This window comes from Brassica napus, chromosome C8 (genome assembly GCF_020379485.1).
Source record: "Brassica napus cultivar Da-Ae chromosome C8, Da-Ae, whole genome shotgun sequence".
NCBI lineage: Eukaryota > Viridiplantae > Streptophyta > Magnoliopsida > Brassicales > Brassicaceae > Brassica > Brassica napus.
This window is the reverse complement of record NC_063451.1, coordinates 41614490-41631903: the sequence shown is the minus strand read 5'-3', so window position 1 is coordinate 41631903 and position 17414 is coordinate 41614490. Positions and strand designations below refer to the sequence as shown.

Genomic DNA, 17414 nt, shown 5'->3' with positions numbered 1-17414 from the left:
TTTGGATCTTATTAACAAAAAAGCATTAGGATCTTGTTTTAAATTTGATGACTTATGATAGGCCGAAAGACAGAGAGAGGTTGTTTTGGTTTTTAGTTCTTTAAAAATGTGAATGCAAATGCCAAATGGTTAGTAATAAAATATAAAATTAGTTAAAGGAAGGTGTCAAAAAACAAATAAACACTATACAGCGTGCGACCAACGCCATGGCATGTGGCGACAAAAGGGTGGTGTTGTTTTCTTTTGGTTATTAAAAACCCAGCTTTGAAACTCCGAGAACACCCTCGTCCGGTGTGCAAGATTACGAGTATTGCCACTACTGACGAAACGTGTTCCGTTTTGGGGGTATGACATCATGCCTTTCGAGTCATGGACCCAAAGCCTTTCAACGTTGGATTTTTGCTCATTTCAGTTTCTTTTTATATTTTGGTAAAAAGTTTCTGTTTATTTTTCTTTTACAAAACATAAAATCTATACGATAATAATTGAGCGTACGAGTAAACTTATCATATGTCGCTTTTAAAATTTACAAAGCATTAATTGTGGAATATGTGTGTACAAAATTAATTTTAGCTATTTTATTTTATTTGGCAAAAAAACAGACAATGTCATTTTGTAAGTAGGTTGTTTATGAAATAAACCACAATATTTTGGGTGAAAACGACACTCCTTGGCTGTAAAAAGCCATCTACTAATTTTTCATAATTTTATCTTTTTGTTTATCGTTTTTTTTACAATTTGTTGAACAGAAAAAAAAAATTACTCCATCCTTTTCATAATAGATAAAGTTTAGGTTCTTTGCATACATATTAAGAAATTATTTCTTCTAAATAAAAAAACATTAAAATATAATTTTAAACTAATATATTTAATTATAAACAAAAATAATAAAACCACAATTGACTACACAGTTTTTGATAAAGTTACCTACATATGTGAAAACATCATCTATTGTGAAACAAAAACAATCACCTAAAATATCATCTATATTGAAACGGACGAAGTATTAGATTTCTTGGTTTGTAAATTTTTATTTGTAATTTTTTCATGTTCTGAACAACTACTTTTAAATTCCCCATTGCAATAAAACAAAAATATCTTGGAAGATTACCAAAAAATATATATATATCTTGGAAAATAAATGTATTGGCCTCTATAAATTCTTTGGTTGTTCTTTTTCTAAATAGGGCCCATTAGGTGAAACGTGTGAATGGGCTTAGGATTTTTGTCGTGATGTGGAAAAGCGCGTGACCGGCACGGGCCTATAACTTTGACAAATAGTAAATCCTTCTTATGACCCTTTTGGATTGAATTCAATGCATTTAGCTAGGTATTCTCAAGAAAGAAAGGACAGAAATTAGTTTCACCCCTGAACTTTTAAATTCACGCCACCTTTTATGACCAATCAAAGTGACACATATATTAAATTAAACAAAAAATAGCTACAAAAACTAAAAACGCTAATTTTAACGACACTAACGCTTCCAGCTAAACTCTAAACCCTAAATCTTAAATTCTAAACCCTATACCCTAAATTCTAAACCCAAATCCAAACCCTTAAACTCAAACCTTATACCCTAAAACCTAATCCTAGACCCTAAACCCAAATTATATACCCTAAACCCAAAAATTAGACTATAAACCTAAACTCTAAACCCTAAACCCAAGTCCTACACCCTAAACCCAAACCGTATACTTTAAACTCTAATCCTAGACCCTAAACCCTAATCCTAGACCCTAAACCTAAATTATATACCTTAAACCCAAAAAAATAGACTATAAACCTAAACCCTATACCCTAAACCCAAGTCTTAGACCCTAAACTCAAACCCTATGGCATTTAAGTTTGGGGTTTGAGTGTAGGGTTTACCATTTGGGTTTTAGGTCTAGGATTTGAGTTTAGGGTATAGGTTTTGGGTTTATGATTTACGGTTTGGGATTAGGATTTACCGTTTGGACTTATAGTTAATGTTTTGGGTTTAGGATATATAATTTGGATTTAAGGTTTACGGTTTGGGTTTAGGGTCTAAGACTTGGGTTTAGGGTATAGAGTTTAGGTTTATAGTCTAGTTTTTGGGTTCAGGGTATATAATTTGGGTTTAGGGTCTAGGATTAGGGTTTAGGGTATAGGGTTTGGGTTTAGGGGTTGGGATTTGGGTTTAGAATTTAAGATTTAGGGTTTAGCTGAAAGCGTTAACGTCGTTAAAATTAACGTTTTTATTTTTTGTAGCTATTTTTATTTAATTTAATATTTTTTAATTAATAATATATGTGTCAATTTGATTGGTCATAAAATGTGGGGTTAATTTAAAGGTTCAACGTATTGAACCTAAGTTATGTCCCTCATGAAACCACATTTTAAACAATATGTTAACACATATAATAATAATCTATTAATGAATTAAAGGATAGGGTAGGCAAGAAGTTAAACAAAAGAGAATGGCGAACAGTACTAGCTTTGATGGCTCCGCAGTAAAAGAGAATGGTGAACCTCAACTAACAAAATTAATATACAAGTTTTGTTTTCTCAATAATGTCTGTAGATTTACAAGTTAGATCATATTACTATAACTTTTAGTGTATCTTTTGGATTTGACAAAGCAAGAAACCATGAATCTCTCTCGATGATGGGAATGGGACCAAAACAGTAGATCTCAGCCCGTTGTTTTATCCCGATACAAACATGTATTACATATGTTGATAGACACCTAAAGCGTGTACTAATACAACTTGGACCGTCGATTTTCAGCAAAGCTCTAAGAAAAGATATAACGAATTGTATTTGTCGTAATGTTAATGAAAATGTCCACAGGATCAAACAATCTTTTCAATGAACACATAAGTTGATATTTGTGGTAAGGTATGAACCAAGATGAAAATAATAATGGACGCAAACGCAACTAAATAAATAAAAATTAAAAGGAGAATAAAAGGAGAACACGCTAAGGTATATGATTCGCGTGTCCGTTTGAGGGCTTTCTTAGTTTTGTCGTCATCTATTTTGTCTTTTCCATACGTGTGCTCCCCATTTTCCACTCCTTACTTTTGTTTTTTTTTTCATTATATTGATTCTAAATAAAAATTAAAGTACAGTCAATTATTTAATTTTTGCGATGGGAAATATTTGAACTCAATTAATCAAGCCGCGGAGGAAACATTAATAGTCCTGCCTACGTAACTCTACACAGTTATTTATTAGTGAATTTACTTGAAATAAATTTACTCTCCTACTATTCGATGGAGATTACAAGTATAATTATATGAAAATTGGAGAATTACAAAAATAAAATCATTTTAGTGCTTTCATTCTTTTTCATACGCATATGGACAGACTAATAATGTGTGCTTAAACGAGCTTTAACTAAAGTCTTTCCCACTACTAATTTTATAGGTTTTGGGAATAAATTTCCAAAAGTGGAAAAAGACGACAAAAGTATATCTTTTGCTTTGTCCCCTCTTAATTTGTCCTTTTCTGCCTTCAGAAGCAACCATCCAACATTTCAACTTTGGGCCTTTTTAGTTGAATTAAACTTCAGCCCAGTCCAGTCCACATAATACTTCTCATACTTTACTTTCTATAAATTACGACCATTATCATAAATACTCATCTGGGGATGTAGCTCAAATGGTGGAGCGCTCGCTTTGCATGCGAGAGGCACGGGACTTATATTTCCATTTTAATATTTTATATTTCTTAAAAAAAAATAACTTACCAGCTTGGAACAGTCGTTTTGCTAGACAGGAACTTGAACACAAAGACTAGCACTGAATACATTAACTTTTCTTCCTTAACTTGAACAGAAACTGAGCCACAAAGAAAAGCAGATGAAAATCAGAGATCTTAACTTGAACAGAAACTGAGCCACAAAGAGAAGCAGATGAAAATCAGAGATCCTCTTCACGAACGGGAGTCTCCTTGGACGATCCCTCTTTGTTTCCAAAGCCCACACTGTTGTTCTAATGTTCCGGTTCTCTATCGGGAAAGTACATGGACAACGATCCCTGAAGAAGCAAAATTTATACATGACAGATTGTATCAACACAGAGGATCCCAAGTCCGATCCTTGCCCTAAGCACTTTTATTTGCACCCATTAAATATGTGGTCTAGATTCCCCCTGCCTGATAGTCCAAGATCTTGACGACGACGAGGGAGAAATCGTTGTCGACTTCTTTAAGATCCTTGACACCAACAACCACCTCTTTCTTCATCTTAGAGAGCTTCGGATCACCATCTCGAACCACCCTTCCCTGAACAACCTGACGCACATATCATTCATCTGAAACGCCTCAAAATTAACATCAGCACCACCGTCCTCATTGATCACAAGCTTCTTTCAACTCGCTCTCCGCGTGAAGCTGCGCAGCTAGCTGATCCTGGATTAGGGTTTTGAGTTGAGAGACTGTAGTGTGAGGTCCTTCTACTCTCACTCGCTCCAATCCATCTCTGCTTCGGATTCTGAGCATAATCATCGTCTTCCTCGAATTGGGATTGATCTGAAAGGTATATATGATCGGACTCCAAAAAAGCTCTCTGAGATTCGAAGACCGTTGTTCCACCCAGTTAAAGCAAAGCGTCGAAGAAACGAAATGTTCAAAAAATTGAGAGTGGATTGCTTTAACTTAAATGGGCTTTACTCAATGGCCCAATAGGATAAACAAGTCGGAAAGGTTAACTAACTATTCATTTGTCAATTTCATTTCGTCTTTTTAACCCGTGGTTGACTATCTACTAAAATGGTGATGATCATCACGAAACCAACTATAATTCAATAAATATAAATTTACAATGCATAATTGATTAGCTGACAAATCACATATCTATTACATACAGGTATTTTAAACAATATATTCAAACATACAATAACACACTAATTAATAATTTGATGCATACAGGCTAAGAAGCTAAACAAGCTTCCCAAAACATTCGATCTTTTTCAATCTTCCTCCTCATCAACCTCTCATCATTCCTCGTGCAAGACGAATCAACGCTCCCGCTTTCATTTTCTCTACTCTCCGGCCACCTCCCGTGACTATTCACCTCTTCCTCATCGTGTTCCTCCTCTTTCTCTCCCGTGACTAGCTCTTCTTCTTTTTCTTCTTCTTCCATCTCCACCGAGTCAAAATCAGCCGACCCACCCGTCACCTGACTCGTTGACTCAGCATCATTCCCATGATCTTTATCATCATATCCATCGTGGCCACCTTCTTCACGAGTTTCGGAATCTGCAGATGCTTCGAATAACAAGAATGGTGACACGTCCACAAGGACGTTGTTCTTCGTGTTCATAATTTGAGTTTTGTCTTTTTCTTCTACCAATGACAAAAGACACAACACACGGAACGTAATAAGTTGGGGTAAGATATGCATCCTCTCTTGTTTATATATATGATCATAGACTAAAAGAAGATAACGTTGGAAAATCAGATTTCTTGGGCACTTTAATAGTCTATTATATTTATAATGTATATCCAAACAAACAAGCAAACAAAACAATGGATTGTGTGCTGCTTGTTATGTGGGGTTCAACTCGACGGTTTCTAGAAGGGATGTCTGTGCATTTGTTGTATGCAAATAGTAGTGATTTATGTTGTAGAGCCGAACTAATCTTATTCATATTAAACAAAAAAAAAATATAAAGTTTTTTTTTTTTTGATAAGGCCTATCGGCTGATCCGGTCGTCCCTGAAAAAAAGGTACTTAGTGATACAGGGTGGACTAGCCCGAAAGCATACCATACTGCATGATCCGAGTTTGGAATACCTTCCGACTATTGTCAGGAGATGGATCAATCATCTGTTATGGTCCACCATGTAAACCACTTGAACCGAAATCCAAACTTATACGGGCCAAATAGAAATATATAAAGTTTAATATGTTTAAATGGATATTTTAAGATTAACAGAAAGGTTTATAACCAAGTGGTCTTGGCCTAGTGGTAAAGGACTCACAGCTGTGAGTACCGCCCTGGGTTGATTCCCCTTGGCCACCCGGAACGTCTTAAGTGGTAAGAAAACGCGGATCGTGTGGGCCTCGTAGTGATTAGTCCTTGGGTCTAGAAAGCCTTTGGATCACACTAATGTTATCAAAAAAAAAAAAAAAAAAGATAAAAACCATTTAAAATAAGCCTCTCTTTTTTTCCATTATTATTATTACAATTCGGATTTGAAGTTCTTCTCTTTTCCACTACTGTTTCAACTTTCAAGTCTTCTAGAATGAAAAAGGAAAGAGAGTGAAATGTTCATGTAAGTCCAAGTGTCAAAGATATGGGCGGTATCTTGTCTCGAGCATAATAATTTGGCACCACTCATCAAGTCATCACAAGACACAAATCGTATTATATTTAATTAAAACATAAATTCTCCATAGATCAAAATCTATTAATTGTTTAATAGTACAATCAAACTTTACGTGCATGCATGATTACAACTTACAAGTGTGACATTGTGAGCCTATACACGAGTCATTTGGCTATATTATGGGTTATGATCAGGGTGGCGTCGACACAAACCATAAACGTCGTTCTCGATCTAGATTTGGCCCCTCGGAGCAGGGCCGGCCCCGAGAATTTTGAGATTTAGTAAAGAGTTCAAAATTTTGGGGGCCTAAAAATCTTTTTTTTACAAATTAGGGGCCTATTTACATATAAAAATTTTCAAAAATTTTGGGGGTCCAAGGCGAATGTTTCATTGGGCTTGGCCCGGGCCGTCCGTGCCTCGGAGCCGTCCCTTCTATAAGGCAAGCGATGCATTCAAGCCACAATAATATAATTTAGATTGGGCCACTCATGGGCTTATACATCTCGCGCATTATCTAATGGCCCTTCACGAGGCCCGTGTTTTAAATCCACAGAAAGTTATCTGATATCAGAAAACTATCAGAGTTATCGTATAACAAGATGCTGTGAAACGATAGGTAATAAGTGAAGTGATAGAATAGATGGGGATGTTGCTCAAAAAAAAGAATAGATGGGGATAATACGAGACTAGTGGTCCAATTTACATGAAATTATATGGTCCAAAAAGGAAAGGCTGAGAAAATTATATGGTGTGTCGCCTTGAGGACCACATTCCTTGACCATGCCATTTATAACAAAATCAAATCTATATAATTAGTTTACTTGTTTATATACATAAATATTTCAAAATTAAATGCTTAAAGGTCACATATTTGACAAATAAAATCTACAGTTCAGTAGCAGGAAAAGGATATAAAACATAAATAAATGGTCCCATAAACCTTCATCACAATAATGGCAATTGGCAAAATGCTTTATGGCTCAGTCACCGTTTTCCCAAGCATGCAATGGTAAACATGGTGTCTTTATAGTCATTCTATATCATGGAGCAGTGTAACTAGAGCGTGATTAGTGATCCATAAGCTGTTTTTTCTTCCTCTTGTAGGTGCTTCAATGGCTTCTTTTATTTATTTGGTGACATTCACTTTTCAAATAAAAAGTAAAATCTAAAACTATGTAATTTTGTTATGAAATCCAAAAAGCTGGGCAGAATCGTTGTTATCTGTTGACAAAAAGCATTGTTATTTATTTACGTGGCACGTACGCGATATAAAAGATGCATAATATTCATGTAACACCCGTCTCATTAACACTCGAGACCGGCGTGCTACTAATCAACAACTTATATCTTAAATCCGTAAAAAGGTCTGAAAGTCGACTTTCATATAAATAACGAAATAAATCCATAAATCTCATAGTCGAAATAACTGAAATAATCGTAAAAATAATAAATAAAAGTCTGAGAAATAGAACAAAGGAAAACGCCTAAAAGCACCAGCTGTCCGATCAATCTCCTAATCGTCAGTCTCACCTGAAAGGGCAAATGAGGGGTGAGTAACGGGGAAGTCACTCAGTGAGGTATGGGATACTAAACCCGAAGTCCATGGACCCGGACAGAGCACTCCGAATAAATATAATTTAATCCTAACACGTTGCAAACACGGTACCTAAAGTACCCAAAGATCACACAACAGTCCTAGCGAGGTGCACACTCGCTGCCCACTAACAGGCCAAAACACTACCGAAAAGGTGCTCGGTTCATACACACACCGAACAAGTGCTCGGTAACACACGCACGTAGACGATTTATCGACCTCCTGGGTTACGCGTCAACCGGTCGACTATAGCTGACCGTAACCTCCACACAATCCGGCATACAGAAGTCCGTCTCTGTATCCGTCTCAAGCAATCACATAACTCCTAATAAAAGAACTATTTTTATTTACCAATTTTAAATGAAACAATCATTGTTGAATCCTCTAACACCCTAGTTCCGGTTTAAGCAAAGAACCTAAAAACTAAACAGGCAATAACAGACTCGATTTCACACAGACGGAAACACATTAGAAATAAATTATACTTATTCGAGGTTCTAAGCCGTGTAAGAGAAATTCGGGAAAAGACCCTCACCTTAGCAACGTGGAAAAGTAATAGATATGAACTCCAACTGCTCAAATGGACTCCAAATCTGAAATCAGGGCGAAAAATCGAGTCAGAACGCCCTTCGAACGGTTAAAAACGGATAACCGGCGATCTGGTCAAAAGTCAACCCGCTGGTCAAAGGTCAACCCGGTCAACTCTGACCCAAGCCGGTCAACCCTTGACCAAATTGAAATCGCATTGAACCAAATCGGTTTTCCATAACCGAATTTAAATCAATTTTAACTACCGGTTTAACTTAACCAATTTAATTAATTTAAACCAGAAATCGATTTAATAATTAACCGGTTAACCTAAACCGAACCAAAATCGATTAACCCAACCGGTTAACCGGATCCGAGTTAACTCGCCGAGTCGACTCGGGCGAGTTGCCGATTCGCCGGCCGAGTCACCGGCGGCGGAAAAAAGGACGGCGGCTTACTGGAATCAACGGCGGCGACGGATAACGGCGGGTGCTGGTGGCGCGTGAGATCCACGCGCGGAACGTGTGGAGGACGGCGGCGGCGCGTGTGCCACACGCGCGGAACGACGCGGGAGAAAAGCCGCGCTTGACGGCGCGTCCGGGCGAGTCTCCGTCTGATCTTCTTGGTCCCGACTCGTCTCGACGTCACGATCACGACGGTGGTCTTAGAATTACGAAATTCCAAATGGTTAGTGAGTTATGATCGATTGACTGAACGGCCGTTTTTAAAAAACCAAATCGGAAAGATGATTTCCGGTTACCTTCGTCTGGGATCGGCGGTGAACTGGTCGATCTCGGCTCTGGACGTGGTGGTGGCGGCGGTATGATCTCAGGTGTGAGTGACGGCTCAGTCTCTGTAGAGTTACAACGCTTAGGGTTTCTGAAAAATAAATAATGGGAATTAATGGTTTATATATGGGACTCACCAAGGACTTCCTGCAACACTGACGGGCTCTGACGGGTCAAAGTCATTGGGCTGGGAATTGGGTCGTTACAATTCAATCATGGGAGGACAGTAACGCCATTTAAAAATGACATTTTTAACAAAAAGGAAATGAAGTCGACAATGAATAAATGATCTTGCAAGTAGTTTGATAGATATATAAGGTCCCTAGATATATATGATAAATGTTGTCTACATCTAATCAAGTATATATTCGTAATGAAGTTTTTAAAGAGGATGTGACGGTGCGGGCTATTACCCATCGATATTTAATAGCAGGTGATGCGAAAGGAGAGTCTCGATCAATAGACGTATACTTAATCACGACCAATAACGAATTCAATGATTTTGTATTTGCGTTATGTGTGTTTTAAAGTTAACTTTTGTTACTCGTGATAATTTACATGGAGGACTCGAATTCGGAATACCGAGATGTATTTGTGAATAACCTTAATTATCTTTCAAATTATCTATAATTATTATTATTATATATGCATGCAGGACTTGCATCAATCTGTACTATAGTTTACATGAAGTATAATGTTTTTTTTATATGATGTACATAATATTAAGTGCGCGAATATGTCCTAATATTAGATATCTATGAGTTCCTTTTGAGACCTATATACAATAGATGTATAGCAAGCCATTCAGCAGCAAAAAGAAAAAGATACATTTTCACGAAATATATTGTTGATTAGTTTTTTCTTCATAATTTTGAATTGGATATGTGTAATTCAGTCTCTTTTTTTGTACTTATTTTTGGTTTTGTGTCGGCGTGTGAAGGAAAACGATTTTGTAGTGAATAAACAAACGTGAATACGAATTTGGCATCCATCGCCAAACCTGATAACTCTTTGTTATTTAGTGGAACCACAAAATCTTTCATGGAAATTACGTCCCACCTAACTAGCACCTTTTTCATAGTTTATTTATTGATTTGCATTGCAAGCCAAGGCTTGAACTAACTTGATATTAATTACTTTAACCGATTTTCTCACTACTTTCACACTATGTTAGTATGTTAGTTTTAAACTACTCTATGCGTCCAAAATAGTTTATTTTTGAAGAATTTCTGATGTTTTAAAATATATGATGATTTGAAATTTGATATGAATTTTAGTTTTATTAAAAACTGTATAACCAATAAATTTTATAACTTTTTATGATTATCTGAATTAGTTTTAGTTTATATTTTAATGTTACTTTTTGGGAAATAAAATTATGTTTTAGTGTGATTTTAACCAAAACATCATATAATTTGAAACAAGGGAAATTATATAAAGCATATATAAAAAATGAAAATAAATAGACATACTAAGCTTACATATAACCGAACAGTTAATATTTTTTCCACAATGCTAGTTTCCATTATTGTATTTCTACAACTATTAAAATGGTAAATATTGTACAGCGATTATGGATTTACTAATCAAATCAACATTTCCAAATTATTCGAAATACATATATATATATATATATATTCCAAATAACTTAACTTTTAAAACGCATATGAAAATGTGAAATCCATATCATTACCAACAAGCACACACACTTTTAAAGGATGAAATTGTGATATTAGATGGTCGGTATAACGAAAACAATAATCTCAAAATTGTATTTGACCAAAAAAAAAAATCTCAAAATTGTAATTGGTAAAGAGATGATGCTCTTTCTCGACACGTAAGATTTAATGATTAGGTATGCTTATTAGTTTCTTTTGAAGAGTTATAATTGCAAAAGGTGCCTGTCAACGTTAAAGGAACCATCCAATGAGTTTTCAACACGCCCGTATGTGTATAGTCCATAATAAGAGAGATTGAAAGTTGGACAAACAGAAAAAAGAAATGAACAAATCATAACAAGATGGGTGTAACTTTTTTCTGGTTCTTCAAATTTTTTATTATTTGTTTCCTAACTTCAGTTTCATTGAATGATCTTCATTTTCAATGTGACAATTCTCTCGATTAAACATTTTTTAAATTTTATCACCAAAAAAATTCATGATGAGAAAAATGAACAAGAAAAGTTTTATTAAAGAGGCAAAACACCAATTTTTCTCTTGTCTTATAGATATATAAATATAACAAAATAAAATAAAATAATATTTTATTATAGTTTCAAATTATATGTTTTCAAGTTCAAACATTTTTTTTTATAATTTTTCTTTTTTCGAAAACTTTTTTTCTAATTTTCTTTTTGAAATTCAAAAATATTTTTCAAACTATTTAAAAAATATATATTTTTAATATTTTCTATTTTAAAAAGTTTTAAAACTCATCCCTTGACTTTAAACTTTAAGTCTATATTAGTTAAACTTATAGGGTATAAGTGTATATTTATCTTTTAATAAAACCTATCTTAGTCATTTTCCTCATCAGGAACTCTTTTTATATAAAAAAACTAAAAAAAACTATCATAAAAAATGTATTTTCTTAATATCATAATTTATATTTTCAGAAAATGGATAAACTTCGACCTTTTCTTATCGCCAACCTTGCATAAACTATATAAACAATAAGAATATAACTTTATAACTAAATTTGAGCTATTATACAACATAAAACTGCAAGTCTAGCCGCACCCGCTTTTTTTGCGTGCTCGCATTTGTTCTGTAGTCGAGCCAAACAAGTGCGAGTTCCAAAGATGTTTGGACTAGCCAGTAGGTGCTCTAAGATTTTATGGGGTGAGACGCAACATGAAGCTCATAGGACTCGTTATCTTGTATGTGGCTTGATTCTTGAGCTTGTGATGACTTGGTTTGGTAAAGCAGCGAGAATATGAATCCAATCATTTGAAGTAGCGTTGCCGACAAGCCGAATTCTACCAAGGCGTAGTTTTATGTTTTATCAAAAAATTCTCTCTTGTGGCAATGATGCCTATTGTCAATCTTCTGGTGCTTCTTCAACTTGTTAGCCTTGTTTGAATTATTTTCATTGTCCTTATATCATTTGGTGTTGCTTTTTCTTCCTCTATATTGTTGTTTTAGGTTTATTTTCACATTTAACATTTTCACATTTTGTCCTTATATCATGTAACTTCTATCACACATAAAACTGGTATAAAATTTGATATTTACACCAGGAAAAAACATAAACTAATCATAACAACTAAACTAACTTTTATATTTTTATATGTTAATTAATTATTCTTTCAACTATGATCGTGAGATTTTATTAATTCGTTAATATTTTTTTTTCATACTCAAACATTTGTAACTGTGGTAATAATTTGTATGAGTGACCCAACACCAAATTAAACAACTCAAATTGTTTTTATTCAAAAAGTAACTCTCATATCATAAAAAATTGAACTATCTTAAACATCTAATCTAAACTAATTGATGATGAGTGGGTTAGTATTATCTTTTTATGTGGTCACTTAATTATTTTTTAGAAATAAACATTCTCTTAATAATATAACAAAGAAGTTAGATATTAGAACATAAATTATCTTCATTCCATAGTTAGACGTTTGTTTAAGAGCATGTCAAACTTTAATTTTTCAACATAAAACTAATCATGACAACTAAACTAACTTTATATTTTTATATGTTAATTAACTATTTTTTCAACTATGATCGCTAGGCTATACAGTAGAACCTCTATAAATTAATAATATTGGGACTTTAAAATTTTATTAATTTATAGAGATATTAATTTACAAAAGTTTCATTTTTTAGTTTTTTTTTCTATTTTTGAATATTTTTATTAATAAAATAAGAAAATATTTGATTTTACCGTATATAAATTATTTAAATTTTAGAAAATTGACTTTCATATTATTTTATTATCTTATTTGGTGTATATTTTTATGTTTCATAGAATTGTTATGTGGTTTTCGATATAATTTTACTAAATATTATCAAAATATATTAAAATATTAAGAAAAATAGAAGTATTTTCATTGTAATATAAAACCAACAATATAATGTTTAGTTTGTACTTATATAAAATATATATAGAGATAAATTATTAATTTATGATTTTAATGGGACTATATATTTATATGGGAGTTTTAAAAATATTATTATGTTATTATTTTATCGATTTGTGTCATATTTTATACCGGCCCAAGTCGGGACCGACAAAATTTATTAATTTATAGAGATTATTAATTTATCGAGTATTAATTTATAGATGTTCTACTGTATTTATTCATTAATATTTTTTTCTCATGCTCAAGCATATGTAATGGTAATAATATTTATAGAGTGACCCAACACCAAACGATCCAAAAACTTTTTTTTATTGAAAAAGAGACTTTGATATCATATAAATTCGAACTATCTTAAACATATGATCTAAAACTAATTGAGGAGAAATAGATTACCTTTGTTTTTTATATGTTAGCTAACTGCTTTTTCCTACCATTATGATTTTTTTGATTATTCATAAACATTTTTAATAATATAACAAATAAGTTAGATATTAGAACATAAATTATCTTCATTCAATAGTTAGCCGTTAATACATGTTTAAGAGCGTGTACAACTTTAATTTTTCTTGTAAAACTGAATAACTTCATAACGGAATTAGGTTTTACTCTAACTCTATTCTGTTTTAGAGTGAAAATGAAGTAATTAACAACAATAAAACTATTTTTCATTTTTCAAGTAAGCTTATTTTTTTATTTCATTATGAAGTGGCAAAAATAGTATAATTATAGCTTTTCTTTTTCAAACTATATTTTATAATAAAATATAGAGTGAAGTTGAAAATGCTCTAATATATAAAATGTTAGAAGACACTCTATCGGTCTATCTCATAAATAAAGGCTCAACATTTTTATGATATAAACACGGTCATTTTGTTACAAAAAAAAAAAAAAAAAAAAACACGGTCATTTAACAGATTTTTTTTTTTGAAAAAATGTTAAATTAATTCAAACAAAAAAACTGTTTTACACTTTGTGTTACATTGATGTTGATTTTTTTCATAAGAACAAAATAGGAATCAAACCCTATCGAGTGGCAAACCAGATGGTTAGACCTCCCTTGTGCGCTCTGTCACAGATGGAGGATAGCCGATTTCGTACGTTTTTGTCCACCAGTGTGATCAGCTGTCCCAATCATTTAACATATTTAATTGCTAAAGTTTGAAATACACGATATAAGAGTTAGCTAGTTTTGTCTTATAGAGGAGTTAGCTATTTTAACCCACATATTACATTGGTTATTACATAAAATAGTCGATTGAACTAATCTTTTATTGAAACGTCGGAAGTATATGGGATAACCATAATGCGTTGGAGTGGAGTGGTGTTGCTCCATAACCGTCGCTCCTTTGGATCTGTGGGGTCAAAGGACGAGGCGTTTTTCTCAGTGTAGTGGTCTATGGAAAGTACGGTAAGTCATAGATGTCTGAAGGTTTACTTTTCGTTTGAATGAAGAGTATTGGTGAACGCTATCAATAGGCCAAGGCGTGGCTTTCCTTCAAATTTAAAGTGAAAGAAGTCAGATCAATACTGTATAATTTTTTGATATGGAAGATATACTTAGAATCGTTTGAAGCTAATAGGGGTGCTAGACTTATTGCACAGAGTGCGCAAGAAGATAGGTGGTTTCAGTCTTATGTTGCTCAAAGTTACCTCCGATAGCTTTCGAACTTTTTTGATAGGAAAGCTTTTCGTTTGTGAAGTTAGCTCTCGTTTTAATCCTCAGTATATGTAATGTTTCTGGTTGTGTACTCTGGTTTAGCCTTTGCCTTTTAATGAAATATCCAGATGGAAAAAAAAAACAGAATGCGTTGGCAAAAAGAGTATTATCTTTTCCTTTAGTAAAAAAAGAAGAAGTATTATCTTCCCCTCGAAATGATCTGGTTTTCATGCGTAACCAGTAACCAATAACCATGCAGCCATCCAATGGAAAGTATTGTTTTTTTTTAACGAAAAGTGTTGTTGCGTGACGTGTATTTGCAATATATGAAATAAATTAATACAGAGAAAAAGGAAAAATAAAAGCGGAATATGTTATAATCAAGATCGTGGTTCGGAGGAACACGACTTTGATAAATTAAAAAGCAAAAATATTGTTGACAAAAAAAAGCAAAGATATTAGGTATATAATTGGTCAGATTTTGACAAATCATAAAACGATATAGAGAAGAGAACAATCAAATATCATCAAATAAAAATGAAAGAGGCGAAAAAGGATGGCTTCCACTAATGGTGAGGTTATCAACATAATCCATGTTAGCTTTCCATCACGCGCCACTTTACTTGCAGACCACCTCTTCACTAATCGCATTATCACTCATCATCTATCTTACACAAACCATTATAATGTGTATGTGTCTTGTACTTATACGCATGCGTACACATATACTGTATACACACGCTTGATTTTTGTTCGCAGTCAGATTTGGTATTGCTAAAGAATATTTGAAAATAATTACGGGGATAATTAATACTCATACAGCAAAGTGCAAGCTAGTTTCAGTTCGAAACCGGAGGAGAAATAAGAGAGATTCGCGGGGGAGCCATGCGTGGGATTATTATTCTAGTCATATCTTACAAATAAATAATCAGTTGATTATTAAAGAACCAATGACCACTAATATCCAATTAATTAACTAGGTTCCTTTTTCTGACGACACTAATTAAATGATAATCCTCACGTATTACGTGCAAGACAACTCAGCTCATCACTTCTCCATCTGACTCTCAAATCGTTGTTTTTCCCTAATTACCTCTTTCTGTTGTTTATTACAGGCTTCATGCTTCTCTATGCCGAAATGTTTGATTCAAATATACAGACTCGTTTGAACCAAATAATACACTATTTTCCAAGGAAAGAATGAGAATGGTACTAATAATACTACTTCAGTGAAAAAAAGAAAAAAATGGTACTAAACCACTAAAAATACATACAAAAACCAAAGGTAGCAAAAATCATATAATTGGTCAAAGTGGACTAACGGTCATGATCGTATCATATGAGATTCGATCGATGAGGAGCAAATACACTGTTGGATCTGTCACAGACCTATCTAGTCCATGCTGAGACAGTGCAAAGCCCATCCACCATAATACACTGTTTCTATGTTAATTGACATTTTCACCCTTCTTTCGCTACTGAGGGTATTCTCGTCATATGGCTTATCCTATTTATTTACCCTTTCTAGCGATTAACCCAATGTACGTGCGACAAAGCCCGAGATAATTTATTTTTATCCAATTTTACACTCCCGACGAGGTAATTAAATTTCTGAAATAACCAGTAATAATTAATTAGTCTTTTTTTGTTAATCACCGTTGTTTATGTATCCGTACACTATGAAAGAGGGACCCAAATCTGACGGTCGTGATTAAGATGCGACGCTGCACTTTCTTCGTACTTTATTCAAAATTTCAGTAACCATTCTCTCTCTCTATTACCTTTATTTTTCAACTCCTTTTACTCGTAAAGTTATACAATACACTTTTAATTATTGGATACTTCCCTCACATACACAACTCTTGCTTCAATGATTTGAAATGTAATATAAATTCTTAGTTAACACTCATCTCTCATAACAGAATGTGTTACATTTTTTTTTTTGATAATTACAGTCGAGTTTAAATTTCATATTACCATGGAGATTAAATTATTGTAACACACAGTAACTCAGCTATTCGGTATATGAAACAGTTCATTTTGATGGGTGTTATCCAAGTGGGTGGGAGGTAAAATAAATAAAGATGAAATTATTGTAATATATACACGAGTTGATTACACTAAGAGATTTTGACTTTCTATTACATTTATAAACACTTCTTACATGTGACACACTTTGTTGTGGATCAGCAACAGATTGTGGACAATTTTGCCCTTAATGGAAATGACACTTGTGGATGAGTGATTTATGGACGAGTGATGCGTGGTTGGGTGATTTGTGGACGAATGATGTGTGGATGAGTGATGTTAACGTGTTTATAGTAGATAATGTGGACAAACTCTCTGTTTTGATTCCATAAAACTATATAACAATACGTGGACATGGACTCATGTTACAAAAATTACACCATAAAACGTGGACAAGGACTGTTATCTTCAATTCAAACATTTGTCTTC

At 33.5% G+C, this 17414-nt stretch overlaps 1 protein-coding gene across 1 annotated transcript; it reads right to left on the bottom strand.

The window, feature by feature from the left end:
- Positions 1-4694: 4694 nt before the first annotated feature.
- LOC106414196 (histone chaperone ASF1-like) lies at positions 4695-5422 on the bottom strand. The gene has a single exon (XM_013854892.3). It carries the CDS (start codon positions 5367-5369, stop codon positions 4896-4898), a length of 474 nt encoding a protein of 157 aa, XP_013710346.3. The 5' UTR covers positions 5370-5422; the 3' UTR covers positions 4695-4895.
- Positions 5423-17414: the final 11992 nt, after the last annotated feature.

Bases quoted from the DNA above. Each gene is read 5' to 3' on its own strand.
- LOC106414196 (XM_013854892.3), bottom strand. From the start codon at position 5,369: ATGCATATCTTACCCCAACTTATTACGTTCCGTGTGTTGTGTCTTTTG.